The sequence below is a fragment of the Cryptomeria japonica genome, chromosome 5 (assembly GCF_030272615.1).
Source record: "Cryptomeria japonica chromosome 5, Sugi_1.0, whole genome shotgun sequence".
NCBI classification, from domain to species: domain Eukaryota; kingdom Viridiplantae; phylum Streptophyta; class Pinopsida; order Cupressales; family Cupressaceae; genus Cryptomeria; species Cryptomeria japonica.
In genome coordinates this window covers 158,145,837-158,160,216 of record NC_081409.1, presented here as the reverse complement: position 1 = coordinate 158,160,216, position 14,380 = coordinate 158,145,837, and the positions used below count along the sequence as shown (strand labels likewise).

The window sequence follows — 14,380 nt, the reverse complement described above, 5'->3', positions numbered from 1 at the left end:
TTGCAAATGAAGACCCCCACTTTTTGCTTTCTAGGGTTAGCTCTTTTAGTTTTGTTGTTGGTCGTTTTAGTGTCATAGCCTTTGCATTGAAGGGATTGAGTTTCTCAAAGGTCATCAAATCAGGTGGATCTCCTCAAGGTGGAGTGAAGGAGGTTAGGTCAGTTGAGTGATTAGGGGTTATTTAGATCATTCTTGGGGTTTTTGTGTACTATCTGGTCACGCTTCAAGTTGCTAAATCAAACCTTGGTTGAATGCATAGTGTCCTCCTAGGTCCCATACCTTACATCAAGGTCAGAGTGAACTCGCCTTAAAAGTCTGGAATGTCATCTTGATCCTGAAATGGCCTGAAATTTGACTAAGTCTGGAAATTTGAAGGATCCTCCAAAAACTAGATTTTGCATTATAACTCATGGAGGTCCGAAACCACTCTCAAACATCCTGACAATATATATGGAATATAACTTAAAGTATAAGATGTTATATTCCATATATGAATCCTGACGAAGATACTAACTTGTCAAACAAGTCAAAACATTGACCTGTGGTGGCCGAGTTTTGGAGCTTGGACTCGGCGAGTTTTGCCATAACTTGCCTGACTCGCGAGTCAGGCGAGTTATGGTCAAAACTCGCCGAGTCCGAGTCCTGAGTCAGTAAAACTCGCTGAGCTTGGCTCGACTCGCCAACTCGGCGAACTCGCCTGACTCGCGGCGAGTTTGGGAACTCTGAGTTAAATCACTTTCAGGCTGTTCAAATCCATCAATTACTTGGCAAAATTGCATGCAATTAAAAAAATACCAACTGAAAACATGGTATAAATGCAGGTAAATGAAAAAAGTGTGAGGAAAAAGAGAGAATATTTGTGTTTGTGTGCTATTTGTTAGCAGAGTTGCCAAGTTTTCAACTTCTAAGTTATTAACAATGTTTGCTCTTCAGGGATGCTGTGATGTTGCACTGTAAGGTTTTATATTGTCATGTTTAATATGCCTTATTGACCTAGCTTCGTTGCTATAAGGATCTTTTTGTGCTTGTTGGTAAATTATATTTTCTAAATATCTCAGATTAAATGTGTTTCTTTCAGGAAGTCACTTCAATTGCTGGGAACATGTAACAAGATAGGTGTTTTCTTTTTTAATTTTATGTTAGCTTGTGTAGATGTAGAAATTAGGTGTTTGCTTTTTTTAATTTTATGTTTGCTTGGGTAGATGTAGAAAGATATATGATGGAGGTGTTTCCAACATTTGAAGTCTTGATATTGCCTTAACTGGCTGGTCAAGTGGTATCTTCCATCCTTTTAATAGGATTTGTTATAACTTGTTTATTTCTCACTTCAAATTCCAGAGGAATACGTTGAGCTGCAAATGCAGTATGCAGCAGTTTACAGTTAATGGAAGTCAATACCTACATGAACGTTTTAGCAGGCCTTTCAGAATCAAAACCTAATTATATTTAGTTGTGTTTTTAAATATCTTCTTGATGCTTCTTTATTTGGATGCTCATTTTAGGGTAGATTCAAAAGTCATGCAGGTAAGGAATGTTAAACTTGAAGCTGGAAAAGGCACCCAAAACAACTGCTATAGGTTTTCTGTAAAACATATTTTTTTTATGAGTATTCTAGAAAATAGGTCTATTGTAAATTTGTCTCACTGATTGCAGTAAACAGTTCACACAGTCTTCTAAATGTTTATTACATGGCATAGACAAAAATGCATATGTATGAAGCTCAACTTTGAGTTTCTTAACATTAAACTTGGTTCAATTATCATCAATTAGGCACTCATCATTATTGTCTTAAAGTTTTTTGTCCGAATCATCCACCTTAGATTCACATTTGTTAGTATTATCATCACCAATAAGAAACGATTTATGACCACTGTTATTAACAATTCCAAAATCCTAAAGTTTGCTAAATGCATTGGATGCAAATGTCATTTAATATCAGGATTTGTGTTTGGAATGAGAATTTTTAATGATGATAAGATGGTAGCCTAAAATTAAAAGTAAATGACTAAGAAGAGTTGAATGGCATTACAAGAGATGAGAATGAGTTAAATGGTAGACAAAAACTATTTGATCCTTTCAGATTGCCATTTTTAATGTGTAGAAGTGATGAATGATTATAATTAGCTTGATTACAAAGGAAAACACAATTTGATTTTGTGGGAAGTCATAGGTAAAGTGGTAGGGAGTCTTAGTTTTGTCATTTGCACTGTCTGGTAGTTATGTTAAATGTATGATGTCACAAGTGATAGAAGAGTACAACATGCAAACATATTCAATGGAGTTTATATAACGATCCTCAGCAATATGTGCACTAGTTCCTTCAATATTCTGGCTGTGTGATTCAAATAAAGTGCTCAAGCTGAGACTCATGCATGGTTTATGGTATGTTATCAGTGCTCAAATCAGTACCCTTTATAAAGGTACTAACTTTAACTTATAAATAAATGATGCACTTACACTGGGAAACAATTAAGAAGCTTCGAGGAAAAATCTCTTTTTTTTAATGATTTTCTGAACTGAAATGAATTTTTTGAAGATTCCAGGTAGAGAATCTTTAATTGGGTATTCAAATTCAGAACTTTATTTTGTTTGGATACCCCAATTTGGTATCTTTTAAATGGATAACAAAGAAGTCACAAACATTTGTATTCTTTTCCAAATGGATAACATACAAACAGCTGTTATTCAGAGCTTTCAAAAATCTTTGGCCCTTCATATTACTATACTAAGGCATTCAGAATTAGTTTATATAAAATCTAGTACATACAGAAAATGGTAATTTAATAAACAGGAGCCGATGTCAAGGAATTGCTAGGATTAATAGTAAAGGTATATTCTCTTAAAGTTAAATTTTTTATAATTGAGTAGGCCTTGCTTATTGGCGCACAACATACACTCACAATATTTGTTCATCTTTCAAACTCAAGACATTGACCCAGATTTTTGTAGAAAATATCTCTGCAGGAATTGTCCTTTTTTATAAGAAACATTGCCATAAAAGATGTTATAGAAGCAGCTTGATATTTTAGCCGTTGAATTTTGTAACCAGGGTGGTGCAACGTTTCTCTTAATCCAAACATGGAAGGAAGTTTTATCATTTTATGTGTAGAATGTGAGTATATGAATATTATTCTAATAATTAAATATGCAAAATTTAATCCTTGAAAATCAATTGATTGATGTTAAAATATTTTTTTGAATTTTGAATAGTGAGTGACATTGTTTGTAACATAAAATTTTTCTCAGCAGTTTGTTATGTTTGGTATTTCTTATTACATGCTTCAATATGGTAAAAGCCACAATTGCTCTCATGCCTTTGCATGCAATCAGTAATGTTGGTTAAACAACACTTTTATTCATACCTTATTAATTATGGAGGATGTAACATCTTGATCAGAATTTTATATGAAGATAAATTGAATAGCTGTTGAGTAACTGCTTTAGAGCTTTAGTTCACATCTATGAAAATGTGACTTATTAAGATGGATGAATCCTTCATTTTATATATGGAAGATGTCATGAATGGAATTAACTTAATGGAAACGTTTCTAAAATTAATTAAAACATTTCTTGTATTACTTAATTAAATTCTTTTTCCATATTTTCATAAATTGATCAAATATTGATCAATTCAGACTAGTGGTCATGCTTTTCATACCCATTGCAGATGTAATAGCTTAAAATATTAATGCATTTGTTTACAAAGATGAGTAGTTTGACATTGAAATTTCATTTGATGCTGTGGATGTGAAATGATATTGGGCTTCAATAATTCAAACAAATGTATATCGGAAGTTATCAATATGTAAGAATGATTTTCTTAGCATGCTTGTGACTAGTACATGATTGTAGTCTTTACTTCTTGTGTTTTGTTGATATGGGTTTAATTCTTCTTGATATTATGTTAATATTTTTCTTAGCTTGTAAATCTTTCTGCTTCTCTTTTGCTCCTGAGATTATTGTGAAAATCTTTATATCATTTCTGTGTTAGACTATTATTTATTGATTGCCAGAGTGGTGGGTTGGATAAATTGTAATTGGGTTCTGCTTCTTTGATACTGACAGGGTTCACAGTATGCTAGAGAAGCTTGCACAGTTCACCGACATTCGATGTTGCCTTGTTGTTGGGGGTCTCTCAGCTAATGTATAACATACATATCATCTCCTTCTTTCCTTCTATTCTATTTGTGCATGCTAATTCTAGAGCTTTTGAAATATTTTGTATTGATTATGTTGGATTCCAACTTGAAAGTGAATTTACTGATGCTAATCTGACAATAATTATGATGCAATGTAACTAAATATGTTGCAAAACATTATCTATTCAGTATTTCAAGATTCAGCTCTGATATGTTGCATATACATCTACTTCAACTCTCTGTCTACTTCAACTTTCTGATTAGATGTATGCTTTAGGGCTGAAGCAGTTAATGTTCTCTCACTTCTTCACTTCTAGAGCAGAAATTGGGAAATAACACTTTAGAAAACCATTATTGTGCTTGTCCGAATTTATTTGGCGTTTGCCATAGAGACTTATTGCTGATGTACCATTGATAATTTGTTTTTGTATACTAGTTGAAACATTTTTTCTTTATTCTTATTTTGTTTTGCAATCTCCACTTATGATTCTGTCAAAATTATTGCTGCAAGAATATCAGTGGACTGCAAAGGTATTAGTTTCTTTCTAAATTCTATGAGTTGCCTTATTTCAGGTGCAGGAAGCAGCATTAAGGTCACGACCTGATATTGTTGTAGCTACTCCTGGGCGGATGATAGATCATTTATACAATGCACAGTCTGTGGGATTGGAAGAACTTGCAGTCTTAATTCTCGATGAGGCAGATCGTCTTCTTGAGCTTGGATTTAGCAATGAAGTTCAAGAGCTGGTAAAGTGCTAAATAATATGTTGTAATTGAAATGGCACTGCTTGTTATGGTTCAATCATTCATATATTTTAGCCCAATGCTCTAGTGGTATATTATATGTATTTTCTATCTCTCTAAATTCTTAATTGTATTAGCCAGGATTAGCAATTATAACAATACACTTTGGTGACTATGACATAGTCATAATTTTACAACCTTAAGTGCTCATTAATTTTTTGTATGAAAGTTTAGCAGTGGCTGAGTAGACCTGATATTTTATCATACATATTATTGTTTTGCAAATTGCTAACAAAAGGGGCTTGAATGATGGGGTTATTAGCTATGTTGTAGGCTTTACTCCCAGAGGCCCCTGCACCTGGACTGAACAGGTCCAGATCCAGGATTAGGTTCCCTGGTTGTCTGTATGGCCTGGATATGTAACAGATGTACCTTGGGAGAATTCCGGGGAAAAAGAAATTAAAAATTAAATAAACACATTTAAAAAAAATTTAAACACAAATTTTGATTCAGGCGCATAGGGGCTTTTGAAGTTAGTCACCACTGCTCGGTGAACCTGAGGGAAGATATTGCCTCTTAAAATTGCATTCCTCTGCAATTTATCGCAGGTCTGTGAAGTATTGTAATCTGCTCTGTCATTTTTTCTCACTGTATTTCATATTTAATAAAGCAGACCATTTCAGTTTAGGGACTTATTTGTATGGAAGTCATTGCTTTGTAATCTCTAATCTATTTCAGAACAGAAATATAAAAGGTTATGAGCATATCTCTTCTTAAATGCATAAAAAGTAAGAACAAAGATCAGAATTTTTTTTTTGCAATGAAATCCCAGACCAAACATCAAATTCAAAACCATGAACAAATAATAATAATATAGGCTATTCATTGAATTATTAAGGAAAATATATTTTAGTTGAAGAAACATGCATCTTTATCACTTGAAATTTTAACATAAAATATGTTGCAGGCAGCAGGACTGGTATGAAAATACTATTTAGAGAAGGAAAAATTGGGATAATAAAAAAATGATGGTGAAAAATTACAGTAGGTGGTGGAAATTCCCCAAAATAAATAAATTTTGACAGTGAAAGGTAGCATTTGAATTGGGGAAGTCTTGGGTATTTGAAATTTGAAATTTGAAATTTGTGGCAAAGAGGGCTCTTCAATGAGGAAAAGTTGGAATACTCAAAATTTGACAGTGAAGTCTACTTTTGGACATTTGAAAATGTTAAATTGGCAGTAACATTCCATTTGTAAGATTAGTTGGAATTTTTCAAATTTTAATGTGGAAGCAGCCTTTAATTTGTAAGGAGATAGTTTGTAATATCTCCTAAAACATTACCCTATACCCAACAAATCCACCGTCATAGTCATGTACCAACTTTTTCACCTTCATGGTCACTTATGCAAGCTCATTAGTTAATAAATACATTCTCATACAAAGAGGGGAATAGAAAATCTGTTTCTATAATTTATGAATCTGGAATACCCATATTGCTAGATCCTCTGTAATTCATATACAATTTGTTATATTTATAAAAACTGTACCCATACCCATTCAATCTGCTGGTTTATGTGAGACAGGGATAGAGATGTCTTGAACGTATCAAACTCTTCTATTTAACAAAATAGATTTTGTTAGTTTCTATTGGCAGATTCAATAAATTTGTACATGTGCAAATGCACGTGTTCGCAGTTGTATTTATGTGTGTATGTGTTAATGCACACGTGTGTGTTAATGCATTCATGTTTGTGTGTGGGTTAATGCAGGCTCGTGTGTGTGTGGGTTAATGCAGGCTCGTGTGTGTTTGTGCATGTGTGTTTGCATGTTTGTTCGTGGGCATGTGCACAAGAGTTTGTGTGCAGAATTTAGCAAGAAATAAGATTCTTAGATAGCAAAGCATTAAATTATTAAAACAAATTATTCTAGTTGAAGAAACATGTATCTTGTTTCTTATAATTTGAAAGTAAATTATGTTGTAGGTAGCACAACTGGAATGACAATGTTATTTAGAGAAGGAAAAGTTGGGTTATTAAAAAATGATGGTGAAAAATCACAATGGAAGGTGGAATTTCCCCAAAACACGTAGATATTAAATTTTGATATTGAAAGGTAACATTTGAATTGGGGGAATTTTGGGTATTTGAAATTCGAAATTTGCCATCCATATCAACAATAATGCAGTGATGGCACAGAAGAATATTCCAATGGATATGCTGATTTTTTGTGTAGCAATGGTGATTGAGTTTGTCAAATCATATGAAGATAGTATGACCATTGTATGAGTTTATGAATTATACAGATCTATACAGTTGTACCGAATTTTTCTTGTGAATTTTGCAAACCCAAAAAAACACCTCAAACTTTTTCCTTTGCCAACCCTATGTATCAATTTACAGGTTTTTGAGTCTTCTAAGCTCAACTATGAGGTTTGTTTGGAACCAAGATGCATCATTTGAAAGCTCCTGGTAAAAAATATCTGAAAGAAGGGGAGGGAATTGCAGATTTGAGGCTATAATACTGTGTAAGTGTTGTTGATAACCTTAGGAGTCAAGGATCACCTGCAACCAAGACAACCTTCCACACAAGAGAGAAGCAATGGAAATGTTATGAAGCTAGAGAATTCATTAGATGCAAAAATGAAATTGGCATAATATGCATTGAGGAAATTCTTGTTATAAAGACAAGTAGGAAACCCTAGATGAATCCACATGACATAGTAAGATCATGAAAAGTGTCTTGATCCTATAATATGAGACACAAAAATGTAAATGACCTAAGTAAGCCTAAGTATGTATGTGTGAATAGGACCTAACATGAAACTAGTTAGGTAATATACCATGTTCACAACAACAAAGATAACCTATAAAAAAATGCATGCCTCGAGGTAGAAGAGGGTAAGGTTAGTGCTGGCATGGAGGTCATCCTTTTAAGATTGAAGGTTGTACAAAAGATGACTTCCCCAATAATGTAGGTAATGATTTAATAGGATTCTTGAATGTTTTGCTGATGTAGAGAATGATTGAACAAGCTTCTAAAACCCTTAAGTGTGAAAATTAACGGCAAGAAGGTTGGAGAATTGATAGAATTGAGACAGCTGTTGAAGGACATGTGCAGCAAAACAAAGGGTGAAAGAGGCAGTGACAAAATCGTTTACCGCTGGATGGTGATATTTTTATAAATATCAAACTTTCAGGTTTTATGTATAGTTTTTTAATTAATATTTATAATTTAATAAACTTTTTCATTTTAATTCATAGATTTTTAGTTAATATTTAGTATATTTAGGTGCGGTATTAATTAATTATTTTTTAATTTTTCAAAATCTTGATATATTTAATTATATATATTTTAAAGAAATGGTATCCCCATCTGCAGTTTCTGTTTGCCATTGCAGATGAGTTGCAGGCCTGAGAAGGGTAAAGGTGACAAATATGTTGTATTTTCTTCTGTGTAGGGTATGATCAACACATTTTTTAATATTAATGAGGATGATGAATGATAATCTGGACCCTTTCAGTATCTATTTTTGCCACTTTGGTTTGTTTATTTAGACAGATGATATAGTTATTTCGGAGAGGCTTTCCATTTCCATGAAGAGTATTGATACACTGTTGATGAAAGAGAAGTTCATGTTGGTCCATAATATATTCAGGAGATCCAGGAATGGTCAATGCTTAGGAATCCTAATAGATCTCCACAACTATCTTGACCTAGCTAATTCTATTTTAGATTTCTACTAAGTTTTTTGATTTTCTGATTTTCTCACATTGCATAGCCTTCGAACCAAACAATTGATTGCATTACCAGAACATCATCCTGAACATCATTCACTTGGTCAGACATACAATATAATTATATAAGTTTTTTGAACAACTGAAGGGCTGATTTATTCCCTTCTTGTACCTGTTTACTAGAACGGCAGCAGCCATTGGAGATTGAGATTGATGCTTTAGAGTATGCACTTAGATAATTATGTCATCTATCACTGTTAAATATCTGCTGACCCAATTTGAAAGGAAACGATATGCCATTGTCCTAGTTTGTGAGCAGTCAAAGCATTACAATTTGGGAAAACAGACAATCGTCAATACCGGTATCAAATGTTTCCAGTTCCTTCAAATACTGAAAACCATTATACTTGCAGTAGTTATGCTTAAATATCAAACACAAACCAGGAAGGGCTAATCCAATTGTTAACTGTCTAAGTCAATTTTCATTAACAACACTACCATCAGTGACATGAGTAAAATATTTTAATAAGTGCTAGGGTCAAGTGTGAGAACATAATGCATTGCAAATCTATTTATTTATTCAAAAGAAGCACATACGCATAGTACTACTTGGTCACTAAAGACAAGGATACACTATTCAAGGCATCATTTGAAGGTTGTCTGTCCTTTTTGTTGCATGGTGTTTTCAAAATTAATTCTGTTTTACATTTCTTTATTTTTCTGATATGGAGAAATTTAAAATACTGTTCTAGTATCTCCTAGAAATAATTTTATAAACTATCGCTAGTCAGCAGTGGAAGATATTAGGCATAATTCGTTGCAGTCAAGCAGAAAAAGTTAAAAGACATCTGCTGTTTTTTTTCGTTCTATATAAGGTTTCATTTGAATCCTCAATGTGTTGATGTGATTTTGCAGGTTAAACTTTGCCCAAGAAGAAGACAAACAATGCTATTCTCGGCTACAATGACAGAGGAAGTGGATGAACTTATCAAGCTTTCACTTAATTCTCCTGTGCGCCTTTCAGCAGATCCATTCACAAAGCGACCCTCTACGCTGGTTGAAGAGTAGGCACATTTTAGTTATAATTTGTATTCTTTTGTTTCCAATATGACTTCCTGACTCTCTATTTAGGAAATGTAAACTTTAGCTGTACAAACCATCAACTTTTTAATCTTTCATACCTGAAATTGTACTTTCTAAGGCAGATGACTCACATGTCTGGCATGTGGGAATACCTTAAAGTTTAAACATTTTTCATGTTTGGCATACATAGAAGAATTGACAGTCTCCTCTTTATGTGTTCTGAAGATAAGTTTTATGGTGGAGTTCATACCCTTGAGAATTAATAGATGCAATGCAGTGTTAGTTGAAACACGTGATGAATATTTTTACTACAGGATCCTAAACAAAAAAATATTTTAGAATGTTCAAGAAGTTTATAAATTCTTTCTCTTAAACCATGCGTTTGATATAACAATAACTGAAATCAAGAGAAAATGTGCTACATAAGGCTCAACCATGTGTTTGATATAACAATAACTAAAATCAAGAGAAAATGTGCTACATAAGGGTCACATTAAGAGGTGTTTTACCCACATAGGTGAGGGGACCTAGGATCTCTGCTTTCAAACAAATTCACAAAAAGTGAGAATGTTTCTTAGTAATTCAAATTTAGATGTAACATTTTTAATGAAGTCTCCTTGAAAAGAGTTAACTTCTTTAAAGTGTGAGTGAGAGTTCTCTCTCAGAAAATTAAACCTGGACTCCTGAGGAAAGAAATTATGACTTGTGTTGTTAGCTACGTTCTTTTTTGTGACACATATTTCCTTGTAGAAGATTTCTTTTTCCAATGCTATTGACCTATCAACATCTGCCCTACTCTTGTCTGCATCCACAACCAAGAGGCTCTAGCTGTTTTGCAAGAGGTATGCAACTCCACTTCTTCTTTGGGGAATTTATATTTGATGTTTTTTAATATGTCTATATTTTCATAACTGTAAAAGTGGTTTCCATTAATCTCAAATCCCTCTAAACAGTTATGACACTCTGTTTACAGCTTTCTTTATATCAATAGCATCCAATGCAATTGATTTGATGTCAGAAAAGAACTAATCTCATGTTATGTTAAACTCCATATTACATGAAAAGGGAACACCCATCTAGTGTAAAGAGATTGCATGGATACTTTACAGATATCATTAAAAAAGTTAATATTGCAATAATTAATAGAACACATTATTTTAATATACTATTAATTGACAGAATTGATTATTACAAAGAATTTCATCTCCTTATATATAGATTGGAGAAGAAACCATCTAAATGGATAAACATTACATGACTCACTATGAAGAGAACTAAAAAATTAGAAAGAAACACTTGCCACTAAGGTAGTTTATTACAATTGTAAGCCTTATCTTTTAATAATTTTATATAATTTTAATACCCAATCTCCCTCAAGGCAGGCTTCATTGAAAACAAAATATAACAAACTCTTTTTAGAACCATGAATATATCATTCTTGAGAAGCTTTGCTTTGAAAATAGACCATACACTAGTTAAAACTCTATCAAGCTGCTTCAAACTTTTGTAACGGTGTAACTCATAAGCTGAATTCCTACATTTCCGTATCACCACCTCTCCTAACTCTCGATCTACTTCACTGAGCTCCATCTAGTTGTCTCATAACCCTTGTAAGGGTATGATTCCCAAGACCACAGACTCCCAAGCTAAGTAGGCAACCATCCATTTTGAGTTTCTTCTATACTTGATTCCTTTCTATCTTCAAAGTGTGGGCTTCTTAACATACATGCAATTCATTTGACATGGTAATCTTTCTAGGTTCCCCTGGAAGCATTTGGAGGATCTTCAACATGGCGAAAAAGTTTGGCATTAGCTTCAAGAAGCACCTCAACACATTTTACTTCAAGATACCCATAGAAAAAGTGCATGGTTGTCCAACCTTTTTAGTCTGCTCCATCTTCATTGTGTTGGTCATTTAAAGCAGCTCTAGCAAAACTTTCTATTTCCCAAAAATATAATAAAACTGAATATTTTCATATCCTAGTACCTTCTTGCCGAAATTTTGGATAATTTTTGGACTTTGAACTGCACAAAAGCATCACGTAGAACATCCACTGCATTTCCACAAGCTAGCCAGCTTAAAAGTTTTGAGTTTTTAATCGAAGACATACTCAGAACTTTAAATATCATGTATTCTTCACATGCAAGGACATGCAACTACATTCAAGCAATATGCAAGTTCATGCAAGTACATGCAACTCATGCAACTCATATGCAAGTTATTTTGCATGAAAATTCCTACACGATTCTTCGAAAAAAAATTGCCCCCCACACAAAAATCGCCAACCTGTGATTTAACCTTAAATCCCTCGTGAGTTTTTCCAAAAAAAAAAGGCCTCGAATTATACAAAGAACAGGTTGCAATTTTCGTCCTTTGCTGCAATTGGTGAATTCATGTGACCCCCTGCCGTGATACCATATTGCAAATATTAATAGAATACAATATTTTAATATTCTATTAATGGGATTGATTATTACAAAGAGTTTCATCTCCTTGTAAATGTTGTTCAATTTACAATTCAGTATGCAAGATGTATTCTAATTTTATTCTTTATATCTATGTATTATCTATCACTATTATAATTCTGACTATCTTCTTTTTTTGGCAGGTAAGAGGAGTATTTATCGATTTCAATATCCTCTTCACAAATACCAAATGATATATATATGCAAGAGGGGAGGATCAAGCAGTGCCTTGACCGGTCATGTCTTATGGACATGACCGATCAAGACACTACTTGATCGCACTCTTTGATATATGTTATCAACCGGTGTTTAATTATTTACCAACCCGATATTAATCGGGGTTCACGTAACATAGTGTACATGCCAATCGGTATTCACGATGGTGTTGGCGTGGCATATTAACCGATGTGAATCGGTGTCTATGTTAACTGACACCGATCACTAACTAAAGGTTATATACATTAAACGGTGCATACTTTGCCACCCGATAGCAACTCGATAATCATTATTCTATTTGCTGGGAACACATCCGATATAGATCAGGATAGATGGTTAACCTGCTAACTATCGTTGATCACCAATGTGCCATGCTATAATATGATTATCGATATTGATATAAATGAGGAATGATTATCAAATAAAATAGCTTGAAGTTTTTCTTAATGGTTTAATCGATAGGATAAATGATTGAATGAGAGACTTCATTTATCTCTCATTCAATCATTTATCTTACCGTAGCTACCATGTATTAACACTCCCTCTTAGCTAGGTAAGATAAATGAGAGCAGTGTATCAAGCATCACAATTTAAATGATAGTTAGCATTCTTTACACAATCTAACTTACTAGGAAATCATGTCACCTAGTCACATGATATGAAGTATCACCTAAACACGTGATACAAAAATCAATCACATCAATCTTGTGATGACAGGATATCACCTTAGCACGTGATTCAGTATTGCCTAAGCACGCAATGCTTAAGGATAATCATATGAGAAAATATTCCATTCTCATCTTTATCCAAGTTGTGGTAGGTGCACTAACATTTTATATAAATGTTTTACCACAACACAATCATGGCTTATCCATGACACACCAGAGATCCAACATGATTACTGGTTTGGACATTATAAGATCGTCACCTTATAATGTCCCCATACAAGTGTTCATTATCTTGAGAGATCGCCATCTCTTAGATATGAACGCAAGGGATAAGATCCAAAAAATGTCCTATCATGACAAAGAAGTTTACACATTAAACATCTTATTGATATGTAAATAGATTACAAAGCAAATTACCTTTCTATCATACCTAAACCTTTTCTGAAGTGATCAACCTTCACTCTAGAAAGAGGTTTGGTCAGAATATCTGCCGTTTGATCTCTTGTACAAACATATTCTAATTGAATCAGATTTCTGTCTACCATATTTCGTACATAGTGGTATGGGATCTCAATATGCTTGGATCTGTCATGGAACACTGGATTAACTGAAAGTTTTATGCAACTCTGATTGTCACGATGTATAATAGTGGGTTTCATGGGTTCTCCAAACAACCCCACAAGCAAACTTCCTAAGCCATACTGCCTCTCGAGCAGCCATAGAAGCTGCAATGTATTTTGCCTCGGTGGAGCTTTGAGCTACAGAGGACTGCTTCCTCCTGATCCAAGATATCATGGCTGAACCTAGACTGAAGCAACACCCTGAAGTGCTTTTTCTGTTAGTTACACTTCTAGCCCAATCTGAATTTGTAAATCCATGTAGGTCTATATCAACTTTCTCATATTTGAGACCAAGGTTTAGGGTACCTTGTAGGTATCTCATTATGTGCTTTACTGCAACCAGATTTATCTCCTTGGGTTCACACATGAACTGACTTAAGGCATTAACTGCATAACAGATATTTGGCCTTGTATTCACTAGGTACATTAGGGACCCAATCATTTGTCTGTATTGAGTAGAGTCAGTGGGTTGTGACTCTGCTGCTGCTTAAGTTTATGTAAATTGGTTTCCATAGGAGAAGTCACGGGCCTACAGTTTAGCATTCCAAATCTCTTTAAAATATCCAATGTATACTTTCCTTGATTTAGTATAGTGTTGTCAGAATTTTGCCATACTTCCAATCCTAGGAAATAATGGAGTCCTAAGTCCTTCATATCAAATTCTTTGGATAGATCTTTCTTGCATTGATCTATAAGATGATCATTTCCT

General features: G+C 33.7%; 1 protein-coding gene across 2 annotated transcripts in view; it reads left to right on the top strand.

The window, feature by feature from the left end:
• The window catches only part of LOC131072693 (DEAD-box ATP-dependent RNA helicase 28), a 125,942-nt gene that overhangs the window by 57,617 nt on the left and 53,945 nt on the right, over positions 1-14,380 (top strand). For both annotated transcript variants that reach the window (XM_058008925.2, XM_058008926.2), the window contains exons 5-7: positions 4,066-4,144; positions 4,713-4,886; positions 9,534-9,682. In XM_058008925.2, the coding sequence (XP_057864908.2) occupies positions 4,066-4,144; positions 4,713-4,886; positions 9,534-9,682 (402 nt within the window). The remainder of the gene's footprint in view (positions 1-4,065; positions 4,145-4,712; positions 4,887-9,533; positions 9,683-14,380) is intronic.